Source organism: Dromaius novaehollandiae, chromosome 2 (assembly GCF_036370855.1).
Source record: "Dromaius novaehollandiae isolate bDroNov1 chromosome 2, bDroNov1.hap1, whole genome shotgun sequence".
Taxonomy (NCBI): domain Eukaryota; kingdom Metazoa; phylum Chordata; class Aves; order Casuariiformes; family Dromaiidae; genus Dromaius; species Dromaius novaehollandiae.
This window is the reverse complement of record NC_088099.1, coordinates 23,383,080-23,397,371: the sequence shown is the minus strand read 5'-3', so window position 1 is coordinate 23,397,371 and position 14,292 is coordinate 23,383,080. Positions and strand designations below refer to the sequence as shown.

General features: G+C 42.5%; 1 protein-coding gene across 3 annotated transcripts in view; it reads right to left on the bottom strand.

Moving 5' to 3' along the window:
- Positions 1-13,723, bottom strand: part of CUBN (cubilin) — a 152,286-nt gene extending 138,563 nt beyond the window's left edge. The window contains exons 1-11 of one of the 3 annotated variants that reach the window (XR_010387583.1): positions 13,552-13,723; positions 13,253-13,382; positions 12,816-12,908; positions 11,810-11,848; positions 10,967-11,068; positions 9,937-10,040; positions 5,983-6,109; positions 4,388-4,556; positions 3,462-3,593; positions 2,417-2,512; positions 1,725-1,846 (exon numbers count right to left, since the gene is read on the bottom strand). Coding sequence is in view for 2 of the 3 variants with exons in the window: in XM_026098657.2 (XP_025954442.2) it covers positions 1,725-1,846; positions 2,417-2,512; positions 3,462-3,593; positions 4,388-4,556; positions 5,983-6,109; positions 9,937-10,040; positions 10,967-11,068; positions 11,810-11,848; positions 12,816-12,908; positions 13,253-13,382; positions 13,552-13,670 (1,233 nt within the window). In the remaining variant the exon portion in view is untranslated. The remainder of the gene's footprint in view (positions 1-1,724; positions 1,847-2,416; positions 2,513-3,461; positions 3,594-4,387; positions 4,557-5,982; positions 6,110-9,936; positions 10,041-10,966; positions 11,069-11,809; positions 11,849-12,815; positions 12,909-13,252; positions 13,383-13,551) is intronic. The other 2 variants (XM_026098657.2, XM_064505984.1) reach the window with 2 other exon arrangements.
- Between the last annotated feature and the right edge of the window lie 569 nt (positions 13,724-14,292).

Genomic DNA, 14,292 nt, shown 5'->3' with positions numbered 1-14,292 from the left:
TAAATCATTCCAAGCCTGTTCTCTGGGAAGTCTACATTTCAGTTACATTGGCTGGTACTTGCCTTTTCACCTTGAGGGATATTAAACAGGAACATTTTCATTGCCTTCTCTGTTATTACTTATTCTGTATTTCTCTTTTTCCTTCCTTACATTTTCTTTTGTCTCAACCTTTACTACTTCTCCTTATAAGCAAGTCTTTCCATATCTCTAATTGTTTTAATTTCTTATATCTTCTTTCCTTATTTTTTACAGGAAAAGCAGAACATGGTATTTCAAGGTATGTGCTAACAATCCTGCCTTCGATGCCATAAAATGAATGTACTATATTCCCTACTATTTCCTTTCTCATTCTGTGTTCATACCCTCTGTATCTTGAACAGACATTTTCACTATGATGGAAAAGTCTTTTTTCTGTATATTTAATTTATGGCTAGAATGGTGCTTTAGAAGATAAAAAGGTGCCTTCTGATCTGGACTGCCTGATATTTAATTAACATTACATTTCATCTGTCATTATGCTGGACAAATATAGTTTTTGTGTTCCTCTATTTAATTATATACTTCTGTAGTCCCATTACTGGAGCATCTGACTACTTCATTATCTTTAAGTAGTAGTGTTGTAATCATGATAGTCTAAGGTTGTGTGTTAGGAAACATTTGCGGGAAGAGGTCATATCTTTTATCAGACTGACTGATATATTTAGAAAAAGTAGATGAGATCTGGGCACAGAAGGCTCCTTCAATATCTGAGACAAAAGACAGTAGGTACCTATGGAAGAGAGGATGAGGGGTGATGGCGAGGGGTGGAGTGGGGATGAGGAGATCATCTCCATTAACACAGAAAGTGGGAGAAGGAGGAGATAATGTGTCATATGCCCCATTTCCCCCCTGCCTCCCAGGATCATCAAAAGGAGGATATCTGCAGGCAGATGTGGATGAACAGGATCAGAGTCTACCGGAACAACAAATATAACACTTGCTAACATATCTCCAAAACCATCATAATAAATATCCTCCACAAAAGAATTATCAAAATCCCCAGGTCGGCAGCGTGGACTTCCCTGGACGCAGCACACCAATTCAGGGAGACAAAGCGTTCATAGAGTCTATGTGGACAAACTAAACAGTCACTATGCATGAGAATGAATTCACATCACTGATCAGTGAAGGACAGAAATGCTCAGCCACCAGTAGGAATACAACTGTGAAGCCACCCCTCTGTGTCCATATACACAGCCTGAGACTCAAGGGAGACTCTCAGAAGATGAACAGAAGAACAGAAAGATGAAAAGAAGAACAGAAACACGTAACTGTACTAGATTTGGGGGTCATCAGACATGTTGGTTTTATTACTATGGGTAACTCCTCCATGATCCAAGATGGTAAATTCCTTCCCTGTCCCACCAGGGACAGCCATTCATCAGCTCTCCCTACCAGCATCCTGTCACTGTCCTAGGGTCCTGCTACCTCTCCAGCTCATTAGTGGCATCCTGCTCATTAGTGCCTAAGATTGCTGCCTCTACTCCAGACATGAAGAATTGCCTTGTGTGCCCAGAAACTCCTCTAATTTCCCCAGATAGGTCAGTTGATTTCTCGCTCCCCACTGACCTTGCCTCATTATCTTTGATGTGTCCGCGCTCAGATTTCAGTCCCACCAGTCTCCTTGGTGTTAGTGGTTATATCCACATCACATTTTCTCCGACTATGGAGGGTCCAGCACTTACCAAACACTGTCCATTTGTGCAAGGGTTTTGCAGCTGACAGATATCACTGAGAGGGGAGCACCCGTTTGGCCCATATCCACTCCCCGTGTACCCAGACGTGCAGGAACAAAATGGCATTGCCCCTTGGGAGATGAGACAGAAGAGATACAGTAACTATTTCAGTCCTTGTTACAATGACAACGCCAACCTTGTCAGTGAAAGTCTTTCACATTTTGAAGCAGAGCCTTTATATAATTTTAAGTTATTTTTTCTTTTGGTACCTTCCCCAGTCAGTGTTCAGTTTGATCATGAAAAGATCACCAGCATTGCTTTGACGTGGGTATCTCAGAGCCCAAGGTCAGCTTTGCAGGAAGTGGTGGAAGCAGTCAGAGGGTATTTGTGGAACAGAGAAGAATGGTAAATGCAGCTGAAACTAGAAAACCACATAGAAGGGAAATGGTGAAAATCTCCACATCCATATGAGGAAATCTGCAGTTCCCTGATGGTGGAGCATGAATATGTTGCTGTCAGTGTCTGCACAAAGGCCTGCCGGTTTTAGCTGACCTGCCTGTACTTTCCCTTGGGTAAGGCAAAACAGACTGCGCAGAAGGGGCTGCAATATAAATATGTTGCTACAAAGTGGGTACAGTCTAATCAAACCCTCTTCAAGATTCACACTGATATTACTCACAGTCCTTAAAAAGGCACCATACCTGGACCAGAGGTACAAGTTGCCAAAGGATGGCACCCTCCATTACTCATTGAGCAGATATCAACCTGGGTACATGTTTGTCCATCTCCCTCATAACCTGTTCAGAGTAAAATCTTAGTTAGTCTGTAACAAACCATGTTCTCTGAGATCAACAGCAAAACAATCATATGGTGAGAGACACGCTAGTTTATGGTGTAAAATCAGTCTTCTACAGTTAAAAGGTCAGGATAACCACTGGAGTAAAACCTGGCGTATTCATTGTGGTTCCTACACTGCAGGAGTGGATTATACCTGAAGCCTTACACCATTTTAGAAAAGCAGTATATTATATATAATATATATATTATGTGTATGTGTGTGTGTGTGTATATATATATAAAAATATATATATTGGTACTATTAAATACAGGTGAGGTCAGGGTGAGACCATAGGAGCTCAGGTGTCAGCCACCGCATGCTGCCTCCCTTGGGATCTGGCACCCAGCCGCATTGGCACAGCGGGGCAGCTGCAGCAGCCGGGGCTGCGGGCAGCTTTGAACGTGGAGCTGTCCCGCTGCAGGACTCACCAGGACCCTGGCACTGCAGCAGCGCTCCTCAGGGCCTGGCCCAGGATCCACCCCACAGCTCTGCCGAGGCATGGTGACAGCCCTTCAGCGCTCAGTGACTGAGAACATTCACGAGCTGCAGTCTATGGCCATTTAGAGTAGAGGAGGTCCATTAGAAACACTTTTTCTTGCTAGTATTTCTACCATTGATAGCATGCATCTCATAAAGCATTTAAATCAATAAACCACAAACTATATAGTCACAAATTTCCACTTCCACTGTTCTATCTGCACTGCAGTGGAAATGCTGCTTCCTTAGGCAGCATTCAAAGAGTGACTCTGGGTGCTATATTACAGTATTGCTTTGAGCCTATGATACTTTTCTACATAAAAACAAACCACAGCGTCTTAAATATACCATGAAACATAGGCTCAAATGTGCTGAATCTACATGTTTTCAGCCAGTCCATGATTTTATCAGCATAAAACCCATTATTTTACCTGGTGGACAGAGCCCACAGTGAAAGGATCCCATTGTGTTGATACACTGAACCATTGGTGCTGTTGAGCAGCCTCCATTATTACTTTCACACTCATCAATGTCTTGGCAACTGTAGCCGTTTCCTTGCCAGCCTGAAAAGGAGCACAAGAGAGACATTAAGGTGGAAAATGCCTGACCTTTTCTTCTCTGACTGTATCTTTCTTAGCACAGAAAGATACTACTTCTGAATTTCACTTCAATAACACAAGTGAATAAGAACTGTCCCTCTCTTAACTGATGCAAATTAAAGCTGCTCTGCAAAGCAGGTAACAAACACAATAGGGAGGAGGTGTGTGTGAGAACTCTTTATTTTAAATGCATTCTGGATATTCCAGGACCAAACACACTTTTACCTAAAGATGAGGCAATTCTGATTTAGCATATGCATGCACAATTTGCAGCAAAGGCTCTTTCTAACTCTGGCTAAATACTTCAAATCCTCACATTCACCTCTTACACACGCTACCTACCTGATTCAGGAAGATTAGTCATAGATTTTAAGGCTTGAAGAGACTATTAAATTGTTAGTTATGCCTTAGGGCAGTGAGCATACAGACATGGAAGTAGCCCTAAACATAGTGGGTAGGATTCATCCTACCTACCCCAATCTAGTCATCCTAAACTCCCATTAAAGTCAGTGGAAAGAAACAAAGAATACAATTGCTTGGGCCTACTGAGATGCTCACCTTGGGATGGGATAAATCATGTACTAGACCCTTCTGCCTACATTAGCTAGAGAAGACACAACCTGTAGACATCTGCTCTGTAGAGTACAGACTAAGGCATCTTACCCAGTTACTCCCACATTGATCCTGAGTCTGTGTTTGTGAAGTACAGGCAGGACTGCCTGCTGCCACCTGCCCCCAAGCAAGGAAGGACGCGCTACCTGCGGGGCAGGGCCCACACATGTAGGAGCCAAGCGTGTTGTGGCACTGCACAGGCGGATTCTGCGAGCACGGGCGGTTCGGGAGGCTGCATTCATCCAAGTCGGCGCTGCAGGCAGGGCTGCCTGGAGGCGACATCCAGCCCACGTCACAGATGCAGTGGTACTTGGGCTGCCATGGCAAACATCACATTATGTGTTTAAGATGGTTAGAAGAATGACCAAGAAAAAGGCCAGAGGAAGCATTTTTTTAAAATGCCTTCTGAATGATAGCTAATTGCAGGAAAGTTTTCAGAGCGCTACATGATTTGCACATTCTGTTTTTAAGTTTTTTTCTCAGGTAGTTTTCTCAGTGTATTTCTTCCTCTGAGTTAAACTATTTGGATTATGGAAGGAACTGATTCATTTCGTTCATAGAAGAAACTTGTAATTTACCCCAAATCTTCCAGAGAAAGATAAACAGCACTTACAAACTGTACCTAAAAACAATTTTAAAATTATCAACTTGCTTTGTATCCAGAGTAAAGAGATCAATGTAAGCAACCTGAAATCAATCTGGCTTTTTTCTTTTAAGCAAATTGTTCAGTAATCTGTGTAATGTGCAGAGCTGATAAATTAAAAATCTACATTTTCTTTGAGAGCAACAATTTTATCTCTTGTAAACTTCACTAATGGCCAGATTTCAGCATTTATCTAACTTTGCTATAATTAAAGCTAAAGGGAGTTTTATTATTGACTGCCACGAAAGCAGAGTCAACACGGAACATTTTGGAAAAGCTTTCTCCACAAAAATGGAAAGAAAAAAGGAAGTGATGAATTATGACAACTTTAACAAATTGATCAAAGGAGTGATTTTATATCATAGCACCAAGAACATGTGTGGTGTGCCTGGGCTGGGGCATGGGTGTATAGAAGCATTAAGGAACACAGGGCCTGCTGGGGTAGTTTTAGAGGGCTGCTCTGAAAGAGCCAAAGCTCGCATCTTCACATGTCTGCTTGGAGTAAACACCCTGTACCCAGACCTTCTCCCCCAAAGAATTAGCTGGCTTTCTCCAGAGGGCCATTCAAGAGTGCACTAGCATCCACCCAGTGCAGACACCTGGAGAGCCCAGGCCCAAGCCCAGAGACTGAGTCAAAGTGAGAGTGCAGAGCACCAAACGCAAGCAGCAGCAGCCGCGCAGCAGCACGTTGGTGGCTCTCAGACCACTGGTAATAAAGTTCCGTAGTTCATGATGTTTGTCCTGCTCAATCATTTAGATAATAAAGATATTGTAGCAACTTAGTAGTGAAATCCCCAAATAATGAACACAAAAAATATTATGTTTCTAATAAGACTTTGAATATTCAAAGAAAATTCCAAAGCCCCCTATGGATGTAATAGTAGATCTGATGCTGTGACAGTACCTCTAACAAGACACAAGGCATTTTCAGTTCTTTCTGCTGTCCTTCGGACAACAGAGAGGTTAGGTTATTTTGTACAGTGGCACTTCTTGCTGTCTTTCAGCAACAGTGTTTGCTACACAGCTTTGCGGTGCTCACGATTATTCATTGCTTCTCCTTGCTGTGCTGTATGATGGGCCGAATACATTGTTCCTTACCGTGTTAGCCTGATCCCTCTCTGCATCTACGCAGATGCCGTGCTCACAGAGAGTCTCAGATCCTCCCTGGCAGTCATCGAATTTCAAGGCACAGTGAGGCCCGTAGGTTTCTGGAGTACAGGAGCAGCTAATGGTGAAAGCAGACAGGAAAATCAAAATGTTGTCTATACACATAGCACAGGTCCCATACTGCCTACTCTTTATTTATGGTCTGATCCTCATAAAATCCCTGTGTGATTAGCAATACTGACATCCCCATTAATAATGGTGCACAGAGGCAAGGCTCTGTTCAGCAGAGACTGAGGAACCACACAGGACTTGTGCACAGCTTTGAGTGTCTGACCGTGTAGGGGAATCCGCAGTCCCGTGTTACATTCCTAAGTGCAGATCCAGAAAAAGGGAAATATCTAACATGATATTTAGGGAGATTGGGAACCTGGAATTCCCAACATAAGTCAGAGAGCACCTAAAATTTGCATTTTAGCTTAGGATCCTCATATGATACCAGCTGCCTCTAGTGATACACAGAAAGGCCTTGGCATGAGGAGGACTGGTGCTTATCTCATATCTAAGATTATTCAACATCCATAACCTAGGAACGTCCCCACTCATCTCTCCAGAGTGACTCAAGCCAGTTACCTTTCTTGGCACACCCCACCAAAGCAGGGCTCTGTGCAAAATGCAGTAGCCACCAAAGGAGATGGTGGATTTGCCTTTTCCTCCTCCAGCAGCTTTGCTGCCGCAGGGCGTTCATCCAGGGGGTGGCACAGCTGGGTCCCTTTCTCCCCTGCACGTGTGGCTGGCAGGCTCTGCTGCCCGCCGTGGGAGCGGGGCACCCTCGCACTTCCACCTCTGCAAGCGGCAGCTGCCGGCCCAGTTTTCAGATAAGCGTGGCAGAGAAGAGGAGGCATTTGGGGCTGGGGAGGTAGGGAGAACAAACTCGCGGGTTGAAGGGATGCATCCTGCAGGAGGGACCTGGCCTGCAGGCTGCCAGCTGAAATGTGTTGTTATTTTTAGAGCACACCTTATTCACAGCATTGCACATACCCAGTGGGATTGAAATGGGAAGCTTCCGAGCCACCAAGTAACATTTCCCTTTTCTCTGGCCCTTTGTTTTCACACGGACTGAATCTGAGGCTCTCTCAAATGTAACAACAAATTGAATGGGAGAAAAACCTATGGAAAGCCCCCTATCAGTTAGCTAGCTTGGTATTAAAATGAAAGGGGAAGCAAGTATGTGCAGAGGTATTTGCTCTTTACAGAGAAAAGTGGTAATTACACACCCCTGTTGAATTGCTGTTAAGCTGGCTAAAGAAAAATACTCTGTAAAAGTCTTTATCTGTAGAATTTGAATCCGAGTATTCCAGTGCAGCTGATCTGGACCTTGGAGCAGTGTTTTAATGAGCCGTCAGTATTCCTGCTGGCTGTCACATGTACAGTTGAAAAATTAATTTGATAAGCCAATTGCAGGCTACTAAACACTGCTCACATGGCAAGCAACCCCCATGAACTTAGCCTTGAAAAAAAACACAATAGTTTAATGCTTAACTGTGGTCTGCAGGACTGGGAAACCACATGTTTATTATTATGCGAGCCTGCAGATACACCAAAACCGTCTCCCAGATGCAGCAGTTCAACCTGGACAAGTACAGTGGCAACAGGTCAGGGAACCAGATCACATTTTTATGCTCAAAGTACACTCCAGAGCTTCATGTTCAACTCCAAAGGACAGACCAAGGTGATCAAAATGGTTCCTAAGAAGGGGGAAAATGGCACTCTCTTCCACCTAGTCTGGCAAAGATTAATCTATTACTCACTTGAAATTGCTTAGAGAACAGCTTCATAAGGCAGGTTGTGCCCCAAGGAGCTTTGGCCAAATTGCAGCTGCAGCTTGGCGCTGCCCTGGTTCTCTCCCGTTGCTAAAGCTATGTCACGCTGAGGCGCCTGTTATTCTGGGTATGACACAGAAGTCTGATGGACATGGGGACTTCTGCAAGCTTGCCCAAATGATGCAATGTCCTATTCAGGTCCTGATTCTGGAAAGCATTTAAATACCTGCTCTTTTTCCTCATACTTCAGTGCTTTCCTGAGTTAGGGCTTAAGGTATGCAGGGAGTGAAGACTGCAGTATCCTCCATTTGACTGTCTACCTGATTCACTGCTGCCCCGGCCTTCAGTTATCTCTGAGTGCTTTGGGAAGCCAAAAAGCACCATTTTCCTCACATGCAGTCCACACTAATGTATGTAACTATGCCAAGAGCATATGGGGTGACTTGGAGTCCAGAGCTGTGGAAGAATCAGCAGCAATGTTCTCACGAGTGCTGGAAAAAGCCATGTCACACTGTACCTGGGCAAGGACTTAGCGTCTAGGGAGCACTCAGAAATAAGCAAATATATCCCGAAGACACACAGGCAGTTGGGGAAAGGACTGAACAATAATCCTGAAGGCATAATGCAAAAGCAAGAATATTGAGATTTGGATGAATTATAAAGAGGACTTACTTTTCAGAAGGTACTGATTCAGCAAGTACTGAGGAGGGGAAGAATTACATTTAAGAATAGATTTTGAAGAATCATAACTATATTAACACAATGGCAACACTCGTGAGAAAGTTTTGCTTTCTCAGACCTTACTTTAGTCACACACCTATATGCCACATTACTGAGCACAGTAAGAAACAACAAGCAAAGATAGGTTGCTTTGTGAGTAGTTTCCTTGACAAATGTCTGTGTTGGCTACAGCTGCAAGCAGCTAAAACCTCCTTCAAAATCAAAGAAAAGCTGACAAGAAGCATGATGCACTAAGAAATATCTCAGCAGGCTCTGTGTTAATGCTGAAATGTGAGGAGCACTGCATGAGAATTTCCCTCTTAAGAGGTTCTTACAAGAACTGACAAAGCATTATAAGCTGGTGTTATGCCAAGCAAATATTTGTGGGGGCTAAGATTTTCATGCTGAAACCGAGGACAAAACGCTTTGCAGAAAGCTGTGGCATGCTCTGCAGCCTGCTTGTTCCCATTGCACAGGGAGAGCTTTGTATTATATCAGAAAGTTATTTATTTACCAGATTATTTGCCACTATGGAAAATAAGATGCAGAACGTTCAGGCCAGTGTGCCCTGTAAACAAGAGCATGTCCCCTAAGAAGCTGAATAAGGACTGCACTGAGGACAGGCATAGCCAGAGTGCGGTAAGCCCCAGGGACCCCATGTCCACGGGGGCCCGTACACAGGCACCCCAAGCATCCCCCCTCGCCAGCCAGCTGCAGGCAGTGCAGTGTTTCTCCTTTCTCCCTGACAGCATGGGGTATTGTTTGCTCTGCTACAGTCTCAGCAGTGCCCATATATTTGGAGGGGGTGAAGGCATTTTGTAGAGTTACGTGGTGTGCTGGGAATGCCACTGAGCAAGGGTGCCCATGTTTTCTGTAGGCTTCCAGCAACTGAAAGCCTTTGCCAGGGACAAAGCTCTGCTCCTGCTCACCTCCACCATCTCCTCGCTCCCATCTGTCTCAAGGGGTAGGTGATAACGGAGGGATGATAATCCTGCTGTGTGGGTCAGCACAGTGGGGTGTGCTGGTTAGAGGCCAGCATGCTGCATCTCACCTCCTTGTCCACAATGCCAGCGCAGTAGCTTTCCACTAAGGTGAAGATCCAGATCACCTGGGCCAGGCTCCGATTTGCAGCCTCCATTCCCAGCATGGATATCTAATAACTCTAGTTCCTTCTGCTCTTTTTCTGTTGCCTCTCGGAAGTGATGTTTCAGAGAGCATTCTGTGTCTGCGGTGGGGTTGGGTGTACAAGGTATTAAGAATTTTGTGCTCTCAGACTCAAAGGGATCACAGTGCATTGATATTAGATAAATATTGTGCCTAGAACTTGTACTGCAGATGCAATATTTGGTACAAATGTGACAGAGTACTTTAGATAGGATTTTTGTATACAGTTTTGAAAAGTTACCTATAGCTGCCTGGTGTGTTCACACATGTAGCTCCATTCTGGCAGCCTAATGCTGTTCCAGCATAAATCTGGCATTCATCAACATCCACTGAACAGAGCAGGCCCTAAGATGAAATGGAAAACCAGTTTATTTTCCAAATAACTGAGAAATGAAGCAAACCATGAAGCTAATGTTTAATATCTTTTCCAAAGATATATAAACCATAGGCTGCTATCAACACAGTTTCCTTTATAAAACATTAAAACAAAACTCTACTGTTCAGCTGTGTTTGTTAACCTAGGTATCAGTCAAACGAGGGATAAAATATTTCAGATGTTTGTAGAAAGCATATGGACATCATAGTACTATCATCCCCTGTACTGTCCAACTTCCTAGCAAATGGCTCAGAAAACTTTCTGGCAAACTGTTTTTCTATAAGATGCTGTTTTATTAAAACTGAAAGCACAGCAATTTTGACCCAAATTTTGCTGGGACAACTTTCAGGTTGAGAGCATTTGAGAGAAAGATAGAACTTTTCAGTCTCCAAATGCATGCACTAGCACCATGAAGGCCTATGCCATTAAAGTCTTTGAATTTCAAAAACTCAGACTGGGATTGATTACTTACACTCACATTTGTTTTATTTCTTGAAAAAACAGCCTTCCTTTTCCCCATTCTCTCTATATTTTCACATAAGATCAACAGCAAGGTATGCAATTCAGTTCGCTCTGCTCAGCAAGAAGGAAAGACAAACTTTCTGTTGTGGAAACTGCTGCAACATCACTGACTTCATGGAACTTCCCACGTTTAACAGTGCAGGGCGTGGCCACTGGTTTGAGCTTGGGTTTTTTGATATATTGATATTTTTGAGAAGCAAATGTGCTGCACTTAAACCAAATGATGAGTCTGATATGGCTACTTTGCTGTTCAGTATGTCTCACTTGGTCCTGAGCAATCTTAAAAAGATATGCTTTGCCACAAATGCACTAAGACAAGATTAAGCTTACAGTCAAAATACATATTGTGTATTCAAGGGAGCTAAACACTCACCTGCCAGTTGCTGGGACAGAGGCAAAAGAAATCATCCAGCAAGTTCATGCAGGTCCCTGAGTTCTGACAGGGGTTGCTACTGCACGCTTTCCTTCGGATAGTCTGAAACCCAGGCAAAGAGAGGAAATGAGGTTCCTTGAGGTTATGTAGGGTTTCACTAGCATTGATTTCCAAGACAAACCTTTTCTTTTTTTTCTTTTTTCATTTTTCTTTTTGCTGTTTTTTTTTTTGATTTAATTTTCTTTCTTAGCCAAGTTAGCTTGCAAAGGTTTTGACCTGTTTTGCTCATATCTGCACAAAATAATGATCACTTTACTCAGGATGGCCAGCAGCAAACACTGCGTAGAGGAAAGCTCTGTAAGAAGTAATCATTAATAGAGACAGTTCCTCAATGGCGGAGCATTTGTGGTTCTAGATGCAGGATTATCTTGTCTTCTTGATTTCCTGTACTGGCAGCTGTAGCTGTGCCTTTGTCACAAGCTGTTGAAAATGAGCTATTTCCAGTACAATGAAAAAATCCAGTTTTAATGCTCAAGTCTTCATCTTGACAGATCAGTGAAGGAAGAGTTTATTTTTCCTTAGTATCTGGTTGTTATTCTTGGGTCTGCAACTGTTTTTCCTTTAAGGAATGCAGGCTCCTACACAGTTTATATTTTGTAGGAAGGCATTTCACCTCCTCTATAAATCTTTGCTTTTTTTTACCTCCTGTTACCACAAAAAGTTTTCCTGAGTAATGCATGAGAGGAAAGAAATCATTTATCTATTTAATCATTGTAACCTTACTTTATTTACTGGGGTTGGGTTGTTCTTTTTTGATCTTTAGTTTGTTTCTCAGTTACTCACCTGCTCTAAGCTTTGAAGTTTGATGTCAAGATCCACAACCTGCAACAGAAATGCAAATTATGTTGTGCTTGGTATTGTAGTGACCATAGAGATATGAGCTGGCCTGATGGGGTGCTGGGATGCTGGTTGCTATTAGGCTAACAAAGTATTTTCTTTTGAGAAAATACAATAGCTGGTATGTCAAACCAGATGCCAGCTGGGTTCAAATCAGTCCCCTTTCACTGGGATTTCAGCATGTTAGGCTCTCTGGAAAATCACAGCTTCAATATGTCCAAGTTTGGCTACAAAAACAAAGACAGTCTTGTGAAGACGTATTTGAGTGCTTAACTTCAAGAATGTGACTATTCCAACAGGATTGCTCAGGTGTGCTTGGTCACACAAAGCCTGCTGTTGAGAGCCAAAAAAAAATGTTCACCATAACTCAATGGGTTGTAACTACAAATAGCAAGTTCAAACTGAATCAGTGAAAATGACAGATATATATTAGGACAGCTTCTCTAAAGGGAGGTCTGTCAGGCTATAAGGAAATTGTGACAACACTGTAACAGAAGGCACTGGCAACCACATCAGACAAAGGATTCAGAGTCCTCTGTTGGAGAAATATCTTCAGTAGCAGGGAACAGACTGAACTACCTCATGAGTCTTTTCTTTACACTGCTAATTTCTACAGCCCATTTCACCTATGGAAGGAAATATCTCTGTAACACATATAAGAACAGACATGGTCCCATTCCTGAATTTTGTGGGATTTCACTTCCATAAATATGTGAGGATAGAAATGCTGACAGTGAACAACAGAACGATCCTGGTATCTGCAAACTAAGCAAATTACAGGAATATTTCCATTGTCTCCAGAGATACTGAATCAGGCCATACACATGAGCTGATATAGACTGTGCTCCAGTTCCCTGAACTGGAGTCCAGAAATACTGAAATGAATCAGGTCAATAGGTTAATCTGAGGAATGGAAAAATCAGAGCTTTAATGTAGCATACACGAGACTCACCTTGGAATTCAGCAAAGCAACCTGATGTGACACGTTCTGAGAGGCATCAATGCCTTTTTTAAGTTCTTGAATATCAACAGTATTTTGTCTCACCTAAATTTAAAAAACAGACTGAGATGATGTGAAAGAAGCTTTGCTTTCTCAAAAGATTAGAAAAGTTCGATTCTTGCTGAACTTTACTATTATAACGTCCACTTAAATACAGAGGGCTCTGTTCCATATACAGTTTAATCTTTTAATTACTTTATGTAATATGATCACTTTATGATTCTTTAATAGCTTGTGTTGATACTAGAGTGCTGACATAGATAACAAAGTAATAATCATAATAACCACATCAAAGTTGCTAAGTTGCTAAGACAATTTTTAAAGAAAATTAAACTATTAGTGTACAAGGATGAAAACAAAAACATACTAAGGAAAAGTAACTATATCACCTGACTAAAAAGCTCTGCAAGGTCTTCTTCATTAATTTTTATTTTCCCCAGTGGTCCAGTTCTAAATTCAATATTTTTGCTGGAGCCAGTATGGAAAACTAAGTTACCCTGCTCCGAGGACAAACGAGGCCTGTTGTAGTATGGTGGGGGGGAAAAAAAAAAGGACCATTTAGCTACATATATCTGTCAAGGAGTATGGAAAAAAAATACACTTTTAAGCCATTCTGTTCCCATTAATAGCACTTAAAACCCACCAAAGAGCCAATCTGTTTGCAATTGACAATAGCAATGGTACTTACTGTTCATTATAGATGTCTCTTTTCTGCCTCTCTTTTTCATAGCGGTTTGATTCCCAGCTCAATCCAGAGAGTAATAATAATACAATTAAAAGCCCAGGAACAGAAGCAGGCCAAAGCATGGCTCTCCACCCACGGCCCTGAGATTGAAGTGAAACCTCCCGTGCTGAACCGTACTTTTGAGATCCCAGGTGCCCTTTGCTCTCACGCAGCTCTTCGTTCACAAGGTGCCCGTTCTGCTGTCTTGCCTTGTATGGGTAAACTTTATCTCAGATATCTTAAAGATTTACAGTATGCAAATAACCTAGACATTAAATGCATTATTCACTTCCCCCCTTTGTTTTCAAGAGCTTTGAAAAATAATTAATCAAAATCTACTTGTATTTAATCATTGTCTCTCTGGCCTTTGTACAGCAGAGCACCCCCATCTCAGAGCACCTTGTAATCTGCAGCTGGCAACTGCAGGGACGGCTCACTACGCCTGCGTCCCACATCACACGGGTGAAGGAAGCAATTATTTGGCAGCAGTAAAAGACTTAGATAATTATCAAAAAAATTATACATAAAACTGCAGTGGCTGGCAAGGAATATTTATATTGCAGGAGAAGCTTCCAGCCAGTAATTCACTGGACAGCTGACACAAACAAGCTAGCAACACCACACAGCATCCCATGAATTGCAACAGCCAAATACAATTTTAACCAAATATGGTTGCTCTGACTTGAGAATGACTCAATCTCCAGA